This window comes from Bubalus kerabau, chromosome 3, assembly GCF_029407905.1.
Source record: "Bubalus kerabau isolate K-KA32 ecotype Philippines breed swamp buffalo chromosome 3, PCC_UOA_SB_1v2, whole genome shotgun sequence".
Lineage (NCBI taxonomy): Eukaryota > Metazoa > Chordata > Mammalia > Artiodactyla > Bovidae > Bubalus > Bubalus kerabau.
This window is the reverse complement of record NC_073626.1, coordinates 1,598,970-1,611,652: the sequence shown is the minus strand read 5'-3', so window position 1 is coordinate 1,611,652 and position 12,683 is coordinate 1,598,970. Positions and strand designations below refer to the sequence as shown.

At 57.7% G+C, this 12,683-nt stretch overlaps 1 protein-coding gene across 1 annotated transcript; it reads right to left on the bottom strand.

Annotated features, from left to right (window-relative positions):
- Nucleotides 1-919: 919 nt before the first annotated feature.
- On the bottom strand, nt 920-12,329 carry WRNIP1 (WRN helicase interacting protein 1). Its single transcript, XM_055570468.1, has 7 exons — nt 11,379-12,329; nt 9,496-9,687; nt 8,832-9,073; nt 4,300-4,529; nt 3,210-3,365; nt 2,051-2,130; nt 920-1,597 (listed from the first exon to the last, which is right to left on the bottom strand). The coding sequence occupies exons 1-7, from the start codon at nt 12,114-12,116 to the stop codon at nt 1,322-1,324; spliced, it is 1,914 nt and encodes a 637-aa protein (XP_055426443.1). The 5' UTR covers nt 12,117-12,329; the 3' UTR covers nt 920-1,321.
- Nucleotides 12,330-12,683: the final 354 nt, after the last annotated feature.

The window sequence follows — 12,683 nt, the reverse complement described above, 5'->3', positions numbered from 1 at the left end:
TTCCCTGACCTGGGGTCGAACCAGGGCCCCCTGCCTCGGCAGCCAGGAGTCTTAGCCACTGGACACCAGGGAAGTCCTTCAACCTGGAGTTTATTCCCGAACCATCAGGCAGGGCTGCAGGCGGAGTAAGCGCATGCGCAGACTCTCGGGTGGTTTTGCTGCCTAGGCCTCCGTGCTACTCAAAGCGACCGCAGGTTCTGCCTCACGTGAGCAGGTTGAGCACAGCATCCCTAGGTCGGACGCGATGCACGGATGAAGCAACGGTGCCCAGGATGGGAGGGGTCCCCCCACGGGGCAGACCACCAACCGATGAGCAGGTGGGGTCCCCCCGGAGGAGAGGGGTGCCCAACAGCAGGAGGAAGCTTGAGAAGTCAGTGAAGCAGAGCAGGACCCTGTGGTCCTTTCTCAGGTGCCGCCACCTGCCTTTGTCCGCAAAAAAGCTTTAGCCAAAGGGCAAGTCTAATCAGAGAGGTGAGAGAACGCAGAAACAAAGGCAAACAGTCAAGAGAGAGCCAACAGTAGCAGGTTAGCCAGGAAGCAGAGTCAGGGACCTTGAGTTCCTTCTCCAGGGCTACAGATAATATTCGGAACCATATCCTGAGCTGAAACCTTCACCAGGTGACGTCAGCTGCACGGTGATCAGATTGTAGCCACGACATAAGCTGCAGCAATTCCAAGAACTGGCCTCAAAGGAATGGGAACCAACCAACTCTGGAACTGAAGATTAACTGTACTTCAATCAATCACGATGATGCTTCAAAATCCTTCAAAATTTTTAAAGTTGATTTTCACAGATACACAGATTTCTGAACTCTGTTACCTAGGGTCATTTTTCTTCCCGTGTTTACCCATCAGAATGTAACACTGACAGATGTTGAAACCTTGGATTCCAGGTGGAAAACAGGCAAGAATTGAAGAGTACTTTGAAATAGTTTTATTGGCTCATAAGACCTTTGCATATAAAAAAAATACCCAAAACACTATGCAGTATTAAACCACAATTACATTTTTTTTAACCAATTGAAACTACCCAGAATAAACATTTTTTAAAGGAAAAGAAACCTACAGAACTAAATTGTGAAATGACATTATGACTTAAATACTATGACAAAATAGATACCTCCTGATAACGTGAATCCATTGCACGAAGCTGCCAGAACGTTTCATGAGCATAACGTCGCACAGGGTGCAAACGAACACAACGTCACGTCACACACGTAGCTGCAGTAGCTGTGCCCCGCCTCAGAACGCTCCGTCTCTGGCACAGAAGGCGGGCCCGGGACGGCCTGCGCCAGGCCCCCGGCCCGGTCGGCCGCCTGCGTCAGCACCGCCGCTGCTTGAAGAAGTCCACGCCCCGCAGCTCCTGCGGCAGGTAGTCCTGCTCCACCGGCTCGCTGCAGGCGGGGTTGTACTTGTAGCCCTGGCCATAGCCCAGGTCCTTCATCAGCCTGGTGGGCGCGTTGCGCAGGTGCAGGGGCACGGGGGGCAGCGGCCCCTGGTGGCCCCGCAGGCAGGCCTTGACGTTGTTGTAGGCACTGTACACCTCGACGGACTTGGGGGCTCGTGCCAGGTAGACGACGCACTGGGCCAGGAGCACCTGCGCGGGGTGGGGGCGTCGCCCCGGGTTAACTCTGGGAGCCCCCCGCTGCGCTGACATTCCCACGGGGCCCACGGTCTGGACAAACCACGACAGGGAGAAGGCGCCCCTCCCCGAGACAAGGCTAAACCAGACCGGTGGTTTTCTTTTAAAACTGAAAGGACTTTTTATCACATGAAATTCTTCTCAAAACCCCACCATGTAAAGCTAAGCAGGAGCTGCTCTGTCTGTGGGTGAACTTGCAGAGACATCCTGTTCAGCTCTTCTGAGGCTCCTGCCCCCAGGAAACCCTGAGCACCTCTGAGGAGCCCACATGAGACCCTGCCGACACCGAGGTCCCTCCCTCACAGCGTCTAAGCTTCCAGATGGGGGTCGGAGAGCCAGGCGGCCTCCTCCGTGGTCCAGGCCCAGGGAGGCACCACCCAAGGTGACGGCATAGGGCAAGGGCCTTACCTCGCACTCGGGCATTCCTATGAAGTGACAGCCTTGGTAGGTGGCGACGGCTTGTGTCAACGCAGACGGGTCGGCCAGGCCTGCCACACATATGAACAGGGGCGAGTTAAGCCCCAGTGCACACCCCCGTGCCGACCCATGACCGCCTGCAGACCCTAACCGAGGAATCACTCGGCAAAAGCCGATCTTAGCTGACTCCAGAGGTGTGCACGGAGTGGTTACCATGCAGAACTGTTGTTTCCTTGGAGATAAAAGCTCTACATCCAGTAGGAAAAACAGGAGACCACGTACAACACCCATAAAGAGCGGAGGCCATGAAGACAAGTCACCGGATGGACATGCTGAAAGCAGAGCACTTCCTGACACCAAAGAAAGCTAAGGCTCTGAGATCTCCTTTAAACGGGGCCTGGAGCCCTCCCTTTCTATTAACATCTCGGGAGCTCTCTGATGAAAAGCAGAACACCTGACTTCAAAGCAAAATTAAAACGCTGCTTTTATTTCAACACAGGCACCTCGGAGAGATTGTGGGCTTGGTTCTGGACTGCTGCAATACCACGAAAACCGCGATAAAGCGAAAACCCGACAAAGTGAAAACCGCGACAAAGTGAAAACCCGACAAAGCAGGCTGCACGAATTTCCTGGTTCCCCAGCGTGTACAGAGCTTATGTTAACAGGACACTGTCGTGCCTAAAACACTTCACTGCTCAACATGCTAACCATCCCCCGAGCCTTGAGGGGGTCAATCTTTTTGTAGTAGTGACGTCAAAGAGGACTTGTCACAGACCTCCAAAACAAAAAGAACAGAGATGCAAGTGTGAACGCCTCAAGAATCACCCAAGTGCGACACGGGCACACCACGTGGCAACTGCTGCGGACAGGCCCGTGACACGGGGTCCCACGGACCCCACGGCGACAGAGGCACGAGCTGCGAAGGCGGCCCACGCGGGCAGAGCACGCAGCCCGCACCCCCGTGGCGTCACCACCGAAGGACGCGGGGACCCGTGACTGTGGGAGCCAGACGCCCAGAAACAGAGGACGGACTCCACCGAGTCCCCGCCCCGCCCCGCCCACTCCCGGAGCCCCGCCCCGACACTCCCGGGGCTCCGCCCCTCCCCTCCCCAGGCCCCGCCCAGGCCCCCGCCCGGCGCCCGTCACTCACCCACGTCCTCGCTGGCGAACCTCACGAGCCGCCGGGCCACGTACAACGGGTCCTCGCCGCCCTCCAGCATGCGACCCAGCCAGTAGAGCGCGGCGCTGGAGTCGGAGCCCCGCATGGACTTGTGCAGCGCCGAGATGCAGTTGTAGTGCTCCTCCCCTGCACGCAGAACCCCACTCAGCCCTGCGCCTGCCGCGCTGCAGGCCTCTCCCCAGCTGACCTCAGGGAAGCCCGAGCCAGCGAGGGACCCAGGAGGGCCTGAGCACGGTGAGCTCCGACACCTCCCTCACCCGGCCCCGCGGAGGGGCTCGTGCCGCCGCCGTGGGACGCGGGGCCGGGGAGGCAGTGCTGAGCCCCGCCCGCTGCAAAGGGCCTCGGTCTCACGCTTCACCGGGTCCACGATGAAGGCAGCACGCTGGAGACCCCACTTCCTTCTAAAGGGGTGGAAATCCGACTCCAGCACGACGGCCCAGAATCACACACACCCTCGTCTACACGGGACTCTCTTCACCGCCCACGTCCTTTGTAAAGACACACAGAGCGCTGCGCTTATGATGTCGACTATTCCAGCTCAGAGATTTAACAGGAGCTGGTGTCAGGTTTGGTATCTGTAAATATGGTTTTATGAAAACAGATAAACGCACATGGCAAAATTCATTTAAAAAAAGAATAGCACAGAATAAAAGCACCAATTTCTACGTAAACTTAATTTTTAATTGTGCCTTTAAGAATTCAAGTGCAAGTCGCTCAGTCATGTCCAACTCTCTGAGACCCCTTGGACTATACAGTCCATGGGATTCTCCAGGCCAGAATACTGGAGTGCGTCGTCTTTCCCTTCTCCAGGGGATCTTCCCAAACCAGGGATCGAAGCCAGGTCTCCCCTGTTGCCAGCGGATTCTTTAACCAGCTGAGCCACAAGGGAATTAAGGATTTTAACTCTCATTAAAGAACTCCAACTGAACCAAGCTACTTAAACTAAACACACACCTGAGTTCCCACGATTCCACACCAGCTGTCAGCCCCCTGGTCAGGAGGCAGAGCTGTGCCGGGAGGCACCAGGCGGAGCTGCCTGGGGGCCCGGGTGCTCACTCACCTGCCCGGTCATACAGGAGGTGTGAGCGCTGCAGGCCCTCCTTCACGTCGCTCTCTGTGACCAGCACGCGGCTCGGGGGGTAGCTCTGCCCGCCCTTCTTCCCAAAGGTCTTCCGGGCGCTCAGCCGGGCCAGCACCGCCAGCTGCAGCCCGTTCAGCCCGGCCCGTGCGTCCCCGTCGCTCAGGTGGGCCAGCGTGTCCACAGCCTTGTCCTCGATGAGCACTGAGGGCCTGCAACACCAGCGCGTGTCACACTCTGGACACCCCCTCCTGCAGCACACTGTGCCTCTTATCCCCACAAGGCCACTCCCAAGCTGTCCGGGACCCCAAGCCCTGGTGTTGGGGCGGGCCTGTGCTGTTAGCGGCCAGAGACAGCGTGGCTGAGCAGAGCCTCGCTCTTGAGTCCTGAGCTTATTTCACCTGATGTTTGGTCCTTTTCCATCTGACATTCGGTCCTTTGCATCTCCAGGTTCCACATGCACGATTTCAACCAGCCTCAGACGTAAAGTATTAGAGGGAAAAATTCCAGATAGTTCTAGAAAGCACAGCTTGAGTCTGCTGCACATTGACAACCAAGTACAAAGCATTCAGAGCCTATTTGCAACAACCTGCTGCTGCTGCTGCTAAGTCACTTCAGTCGTGTCTGACTCTGTGCGACCCCATAGACGGCAACCCACCAGGCTCTGCCATCCCTGGGATTCTCCAGGCAAGAATACTGGAGTGGGCTGCCATTTCCTTCTCCAATGCATGAAAGTGAAAAGTGAAAGTGAAGTCGCTCAGTTGTGCCTGACTCTTAGCGACACCATGGACTGCAGCCTACCAGGCGCCTCCATCTATGGGATTTTCCAGGCAAGAGTACTGGAGTGGGGTGCCAGTGCCTTCTGGGTTGCAACAACCTACACATGGTTTATTTACATCCTGTTAAGTGTGATGAGCCGCCTAGAAACAATGTTGCATATATGAAAGGATGTGCTCTGGTCCTAGGCAAACATGAGGCTGTCACAGAAAGGGCCTGCGCATCCTCCAGTCTCGTGTTCTGGTGTCCACGGGGGTGGGGGGCTCTGGATCCAATGCCTTGCAGATCCTGAGGGACAACTCTATAAGCGCATCTTCATTTTTGTCCCCAGTCCCTCTGGGCACAGCAGCACCCAGGAGCTGGGCACTGGGCTCTGGTCTGGGGCACGCTGCCACAGGGGTACTGACCACGCGTGGACCTTCGTAAAGAAGGTCTAACTGTGACTCCGAGTCTAATTGAGCAACTTTTCCTATTCTGTCTGGTTAGACAAGGTGTCCTACACTTTTAGCTATGTAGAGAGATCTTATTCTTTCTGGCTAGCTGCATACGTACAAAGTAAAATATAACTGTTCTAAGTCACAGCTCAGCCGTGTCCCTGCCAACCTGCAGCTGGAAATGTCACAGCAATTAATAAATCAACGTGGACCATCTGAAGCAGCTACCTGGAGAACAACCCCGAAGGCCCCACTGGGCTGGGCAGGAGTGCTCAGAGGGCGCCCCGCCTCCCTGGGGGGACAGCGTCGAGGACCCCAGGCTGCACTTGCCCCTGAAGGCCCACCTCTGGCGTCTCCCAGATGCCATGTCTCTGAAGAGACTCCTCTTCAGAGCCTCCCAGCTGCCTCTCTGCCCCCAGGAGTCAGCTCACAACGGACGGCTCTCCCATCAGCCCGGCCTCCCCCCCGACCAGGCACTCACAATACACACCGAGACCACAGCGCTGGCTCCTTGTAGAGCGGACAGCCACTTCCAAAGCGGATTCTCGACGATCTGGAGAAACACTAGACCCACGAAAGACAACCCACACTGGGGGGCCAGCAGCAGAGGAGGTGCGGTGGCTCAGGGGAGCCGCGGGAAGAGCACACCTGTGCGTGTCTGTGTGTGTGTGTGTGTATGCTTGTGTGTGTGTGCGCGTGTATAAGCATGTATGTGTGTGTCTGTGTAAGTGTGTCTCTATGTGGGTATATAAGTGTGTATATGTATGTGTGTATAAGTACATGCTTCTGTGCGTGTATATGTGTGTATAAGTACGTGTGTCTCTGGGTATGTGTGTGTGATATATGTATATGCATGTCTGAATAAGTGTGTATGTGTGTTTAAGTGCGTGTGTCTGTGTGTATATGTGTGTATAAGTACGTGTGTCTCTGGGTATGTGTGTGTGATATATGTATATGCATGTCTGAATAAGTGTGTATATGTGTGTTTAAGTGTGTGTCTGTGTGTATATGTGTGTATAAGTGTGCATGTATACGCGTATATGTGTCTGTGTGATGTGTGTAACTGTGTCTGCACAAGTGTGTATATGTGTGTCTGTCTGTGTGTGTGGGGCAGGCAGACCCACACGGCCTCGACACCTGGCCCCAGAACTAGAACGCGACGGCCTTTCTCCTCAGAGCCGCAGGCAGCAGAGCGCCCGCAGGACCACGAGCCAGGGCAGCGCAGGGCTGGAGGCCCGAGCCAGTGCCGCAGGGCCGCCCTTCGGAGGCGACTGGCCGCAGCACGGGGGTCCCGAACCCAAGGGCCTGGTGGACGACAGGCCCCACTTGTGCACACCAAGTGGGCCGACTTCAGCTTCCCCGCAGCCTCAGGATGGAACGTGTATTTTTAACAACTGAGACAGATGGGAAGTACCAAAGAAAACACCACCACAAATCCTTATCTGCAGCACCCAGAGAGGACAGCAGCTGCCAGGGCGCTTGCTGAGCCCCCTCTGCGAGCCGCCCACCCACTAACCTCTCACCTCACTGAGCTGGGGGCGGGCCTGGGGGCAGGCAGAACCTCCGGAACGCCCTGAACCTATCTAACCTGTGACCATCCAGTCAAGCTTTGAAAACAAAACTGGGTCATATCATACAGAGTCTGCAACCTTCATAATAAAACGCTATTTTGAAAAGCAAGCCAGGTACTCAGAACTCTCAGTATTATCCTTTTACCAAACAGGCGTCATGGAAACTGCCAACACCAAAGGGGTGGGTCACCGCTGCTGTGCCGCCATCGGGCCAGCGCCCAGGGGCACAGACTGCCCTCGTGTGTGACTGCACCGCGCACACCCAGGGCAGGAAGTGGGCAGAGGACAGGCACACAGGCGGTCTCAGAGCCCATCCTCACGGACAGGCGGTGAGCGGGCCTCGTTCGTTATGAAAAAGGCCAATGAGCAGGCTGCGAGAAAGCCTTTAGAGACGGAGAGTTTTCCACAGTTGGAAAATGCAATCCTCCCCTGAGTGTTTGAGGTCTGCTCTGCTCCACTGTCATCCCTTCCATCAGGTCTGGAGTCATGGGCACTGGGGTGAGTCCACCTGGTCTCCCACGGCTCCTCATCCCCTCTTTCACACGAGCCACATTCCAGGATCGCCCATGTCCAAACTTCAGTCTTTCTAAACACAGGTGTTGCAGTAATAAAAGGCTGCTCGGGACAGTCACAAGGCAAGTCTCTGGATGGGAACTGAAGAACAATGCTGCAGAGGTTCCAGCCGTGAGCCAGTTCCCCACGAGCCAGTTCCTTGCAACCCTGCTGACACCACGCGGGTCCTCAAGAGGAGTAAATACGCTGAAACCACTCGAGACCTCAGGGGAGGGTGAGGAGGGGTGCTCAGGCCCAGAACAGACAGGGAGGTGTTCAGGGACCTCAGCAACCAGCACCCGGAGAAGAGTGTGCCCTGAGTCAGGAGACAGCGACGTGCTTTCACGACTGAAGCTTCAAGGATCAATGCCCTCGGGCCCCTCTCGGCTCCTCAGTCCCGGCGTGGGTGGCTTTCCCACCCCAGCTCAACCCTCAAGCCATGCAACCTGGCCCAAGCAGGTCCCTGTCCATGTCCAGGCTTTTCTGCACCCCAGGTAATTCCTCCCACATCGGGGACAGGAGCAAATGGCAGAGGCGGCAGAGGCATGCTTCTAACCCAAATAAGGGAAGATCCCTGCCCCATGTAAGGCAATCGATGGCCCACGATTCACACACCTCTCACGATACAGAGACATCACCCGGAGCAAACGGATGGCCTTTAAGGCATCATTTTCAGTTACAGTTTCTTTCCTTTTGTGGAATTGAGTCTGACTTCCAGAGTGCACAACCATCACCCTAAAAACACCTGAAAAAGTTTACGGTAACTTTTACACTAATTCTTACTCAATGTTTTACAGAAAGAAAAAAAAAACTGCAGGAAAAAGAAAACTAGAATCGGAGTATAAACTTCAAAAGATTCATGACGTAAGTTTCTCCTATGAAGAAAATAATCAAAAAGCCTCTCCAGGTTTTCCGAGCCTTGATAAAAAGGTATGCCAGGAAAAGCCCGGAATCTGTCAGCACCAAGGCAAACACCAAGAACTAAAGCCAGGGGCCAGGCGGTCAGTCAGAGCCGGAGGAGCCTTGGGGGCGCCCAGGACAGGTGGTCTCTCCATCTGCAGAGACAGGGCAGCCCCTCTGCAGCCCAGCATCACACACGCCCGTCCATCCTGGAAGGACACCCTGCTCATCTGGCCCTCCAGCCCAGCCAGGGGCTCCCCCCGGAGCCAGAGCTGCTTACTCGGAGCTGCTGTTGCCGCCGTGGCTCAGAGGGTCGGCAGGGCGGCTGGAGTCCAGCACCTGGATCCCCAGGGAGTTGACGGCCCGCATTAGGATGGTCACCACGGCCTCCACGGGGAGCTTCTCCAGCACGATGACTCGGCAGCGGCTCAGCAGAGCAGCATTGACCTGGAAGGAGGGGTTCTCCGTGGTCGCCCCGATCAGGGTGATGGTCCCACACTCCACGTGAGGAAGGAACGTGTCCTGATCAGGAAGGAAAACAGAAGACGCTGACCTGCAGGATCAGCCTGCAGGATCCAGGATGAGCCGGCTGTTCCTTCTTTTCCTAATCCTGAGTTCAGGATCCAATCAGCAACTTAAGCTGTCCACTGAGTCCTGATGTTTCAATTACAAATGCCTGAAAATTGGAAACCTGACCCAAAGTGGTTTTTCTCATATCAACAGCCCCGGGATACACCTACAATTTCATTTATCAGACAGAAGCAGCATTTTCTGGGTGCAAAAAAAATGCTAAGAAAAAGTGAGGATAACAGGCATGAAGGAGAAGGGCGAAGGGCCTGGGCTCCTGGAGAATTAGTCACCCCCACCCTGAATCCTTGTGCAGTGAACGCACGGGCTTCATATTCAAGTCCACATTCACAAGGACCAGAAGGGAGAGCACGTACCTGCTGAGACTTATTGAACCGATGAATCTCATCAATGAAAAGGATGGTTTTCCTCTTGAAAAACCTCTTCTCGTTCTGAGCTTGTTTGATGACGTCCCGCACGTCGGTTGTCTTGGCGCTGGTTGCCGACAACGTCACGAACCTGATGCTGTGCTTCTTGCTGTTGTTGGCTATGATGTGGGCCAGCGTGGTCTGCGAGAGAGGGCGGGAACTGAGATGGAGGGATGGGCACCAGCATGCCTACCAGCAGCCTGGACACTGCGGCGCCCGGCAGGAGAGCCGGCTGAAACAGCGCGGTGCGTGTTTACACACTAAAGACAATGCCACACATAAAGCAGGCAAAGCAGCTGAAAGCTCAGCTAATCCTGACCTCCTCTCCTTCATGTCTAACTCCGCTGATGCCTTCCGGGGGACACTAAGATCTGCGAAATCTCTGGAAAGAGCTGCTGAATGGACGCAGCTGAGCCTGGTGGCAGGTGTGACCTCGCCCAGCCAAGACAGCAGCAACACCGACCGGCGAGGCGCAGACCCCCGGGCCAGGGGGACCACAGCCCGAAGCTCGCAGGCAGCGCAGAAGAGAACCAGCACTTGAACTGGGGGATCAACGGTGACCCTAAACCACTTGTGACCGTCTTCTGTGGACGGAGTAAAGCAGCAGCAACGCCTCCGTCAGCGCTTCCCGGGAAGCAAAGAAATCCAAGGAAAAGTGCTGCTCGGCACCTGGCGCTTATACACATGCACATGCTCTCATTAAGTTTATTATTACCGTCCGCATCGCAGTGCGGCAGTAAGGATGGGGGTGAAGAGGGGCAAACGTGCTCCGGAATGAGTGGCAAGGGGGCATTTCATTTTCTGAAGGTCACACGGCCCCATCAGACACTGCGGCTGCTCCTCCGCAAGTCCCAGCACAGAGGCCACACCTGTCTGGCTTGGGATGGGTCACCCACCTCCGCACTGACCAGCTCAGCCCACTGCCTTTCTGGCCGCGCGTCCTCAGTGTGTCCTGCTCACCGCCCCAGGGGTGTTCTTCTTGTTTTCTGCCTCTTCTACCTCTTCCATCTGATTAACGGTTCTGACCATCTTAAGCAAAGAGTTCTCGGAAATCAGTAAAGATGCTACTGCATAGCACCGAGCTATGTGGGTTAAATTTGACCAAAGGAAAGCACAAGACACATAAACAGAGGATGAAGCTAGAAAGAAAAACCAAAGAAAACACCATCAAGGCGTCTGAATCTCACAGCTCTGAGCTCCTCTGCACCTAATCCTGGGTTTTGCTTTCCACTCTGTGGTGCTTTCTTCCTCTTCCAGCAGATAAAATATATGTATTTAAGCACCGCTTGGCTCTCTTTCAGTCTTAACACCTGCCTCCTTAAGGCTCCTTCAGACTCCTGCTCAAGTGTTCTTCCAATGCTCTGTTCTCTAGATTGCAGTATCCTAAGTGCCCACCTTTGGGCTTGTGCTAATTTCCAAGAAAGCACTGGACACCAAGACGCACCCAGTTTCTTCTCTAAAGGGCAAGGCATCATAAGAATTTATGGAAAACAGTGGATGAAAGCGACTTGAAAAGGGAAGGAGTTCTCAGGTCAGCCCTGTTAAGTACAGTTTCAAGGTTTGATAAAGAACTGTCTGCAAGAACAAAGCCAATGAACAAGAAACCCGAGAGCTAAACAGAAGAAAGCACAACAGAAATTTGAAATTATTTGCATTTTTTTCCCCCAAAACTGAATGGACACACTCCTGAATGGGAAACTGCTCCAGGCCACCTGTCCTTTCCCAGAGAATCAGGCTACTAACAGCCAGCGGGTGAGGGCGGGGCGGGACGCCTCGGGGCCCTGATCGGAGCCCCCATATCCCCCCGCAGAGGGCCGGGACGGCGCGCTGACCTTGCCGCAGCCCGGTGGCCCCCACAGGATGAGCGAGGGCACCTCGCTGGCCTCGAGCAGCGAGCGCAGCAGCGTCTCGGGCCCCACGGCGCGGCCCTGTCCCACGAAGTCCTGCAGCGCGTCGGGGCGCATGGTGTCGGCCAGCGGCTTCCCCTCCAGCAGCTGCCGCACCTCCTCGGCCGCCGGCGCGCGCGGGCGGCCCCCGGGGGCCCCGAATGCGGCGGCGCCCGCGTCCGCGTCCCAGCGGCCCGCGTCGTCCTCGCCGTCCGCGTCGCCCGCCGCCTCCTCCTCCTCCGGTGCCTCGGCCTCGCCCCAGCTCCGCGGGGACGCGCCGCCCGCCGCCGCCGCCGCCGGCCGCGGCCCCGCGCCCTTGCCGCCCGGGCTGCCGGGCCGCGCGCCCGGGAAGTCGGGCAGCAGGCGCGCGCCGCTGGGCGTGGGCGGCGCGTCGTCGCTCTCGCGGTCCTCGCTCTCGCCGCCGTCGTCCGGCTCCTCCGCCTCGCCCTCGCTGCTCTCGGCCGCCGTCGGCGTGGCCGGCTGCTTGAGCGCCGAGCTCTCTGACGGCCGGCGCCGCTTGGCGCGGGGCTGCGCCGGCTCCGCCAGGCCCGCCGGGTGCAGCAGCAGGCAGCGGTCCAGGTGCGCGTTGATGTGCGCGGCGGGCATGGCCTGCTGGCACACGGGGCACTGCACCCGGTGCAGCTGCGCCAGCAGCGGGTCGTCCTCCGGCCCGCTCACCTCCATGGCGGCCGCCGCGCTAGGCCCCGCGCCGCGCGCCCCCGGCTCCGGGAGGCGGCAGGACGCGCGCGGCCCGGCGCAGAGCGCCGCTCAGGCCTCACGTCCGGGCCGCCCGCGTCGACCCGCCCTCTGCCCGCCGCCCCGCCGCCTCGCGCGGCGCGCCGGGAAGCGGAGTCCGCGGTAGCCAGCCCGGCCGCCGCCGGCGCCGGCTCGCACGGCCCGACGGGAAATGTAGTCCGCGACCGTTCGGCGGGCTGAGGAGCGCTCCTTTCCGGCCGGCGCGGGCAACGGCTCGCACGGCCTGCCGGGAAACGTAGTCCGCGGCCGCTCGGCGGGTTGCGGCGCGTCGCTTTCCGGTCGGCGCCGCGGGAGGCCGGCAGGTTGCACATGCGCACCCACCCGCGGGCGGGACGCCGGAGCCTTGGGACGCGCGCCGCGGCTGCGCAAGGGGTGTGGCTTTGGGCGCGTTGGGGGCGGGGCGGGGGCGGAGGGCGGAGTCAGGGGGCGGGGAAGTGCGGGTAACGGTGGACGCGGGCGGGACGCTGGGCAGGGACTGTCCCAGGGAGTCCGAAG

Bases quoted from the DNA above. Each gene is read 5' to 3' on its own strand.
- WRNIP1 (XM_055570468.1), bottom strand. From the start codon at position 12,116: ATGGAGGTGAGCGGGCCGGAGGACGACCCGCTGCTGGCGCAGCTGCAC. The intron at 9,688-11,378 runs GTCAGCGCGCCG...CCTCTCTCGCAG, and splicing joins GGCCACCGGGCTGCGGCAAG to ACCACGCTGGCCCACATCAT. The intron at 1,598-2,050 runs GTAAGGCCCTTG...CACCCCGCGCAG, and splicing joins TAGGAATGCCCGAGTGCGAG to GTGCTCCTGGCCCAGTGCGT.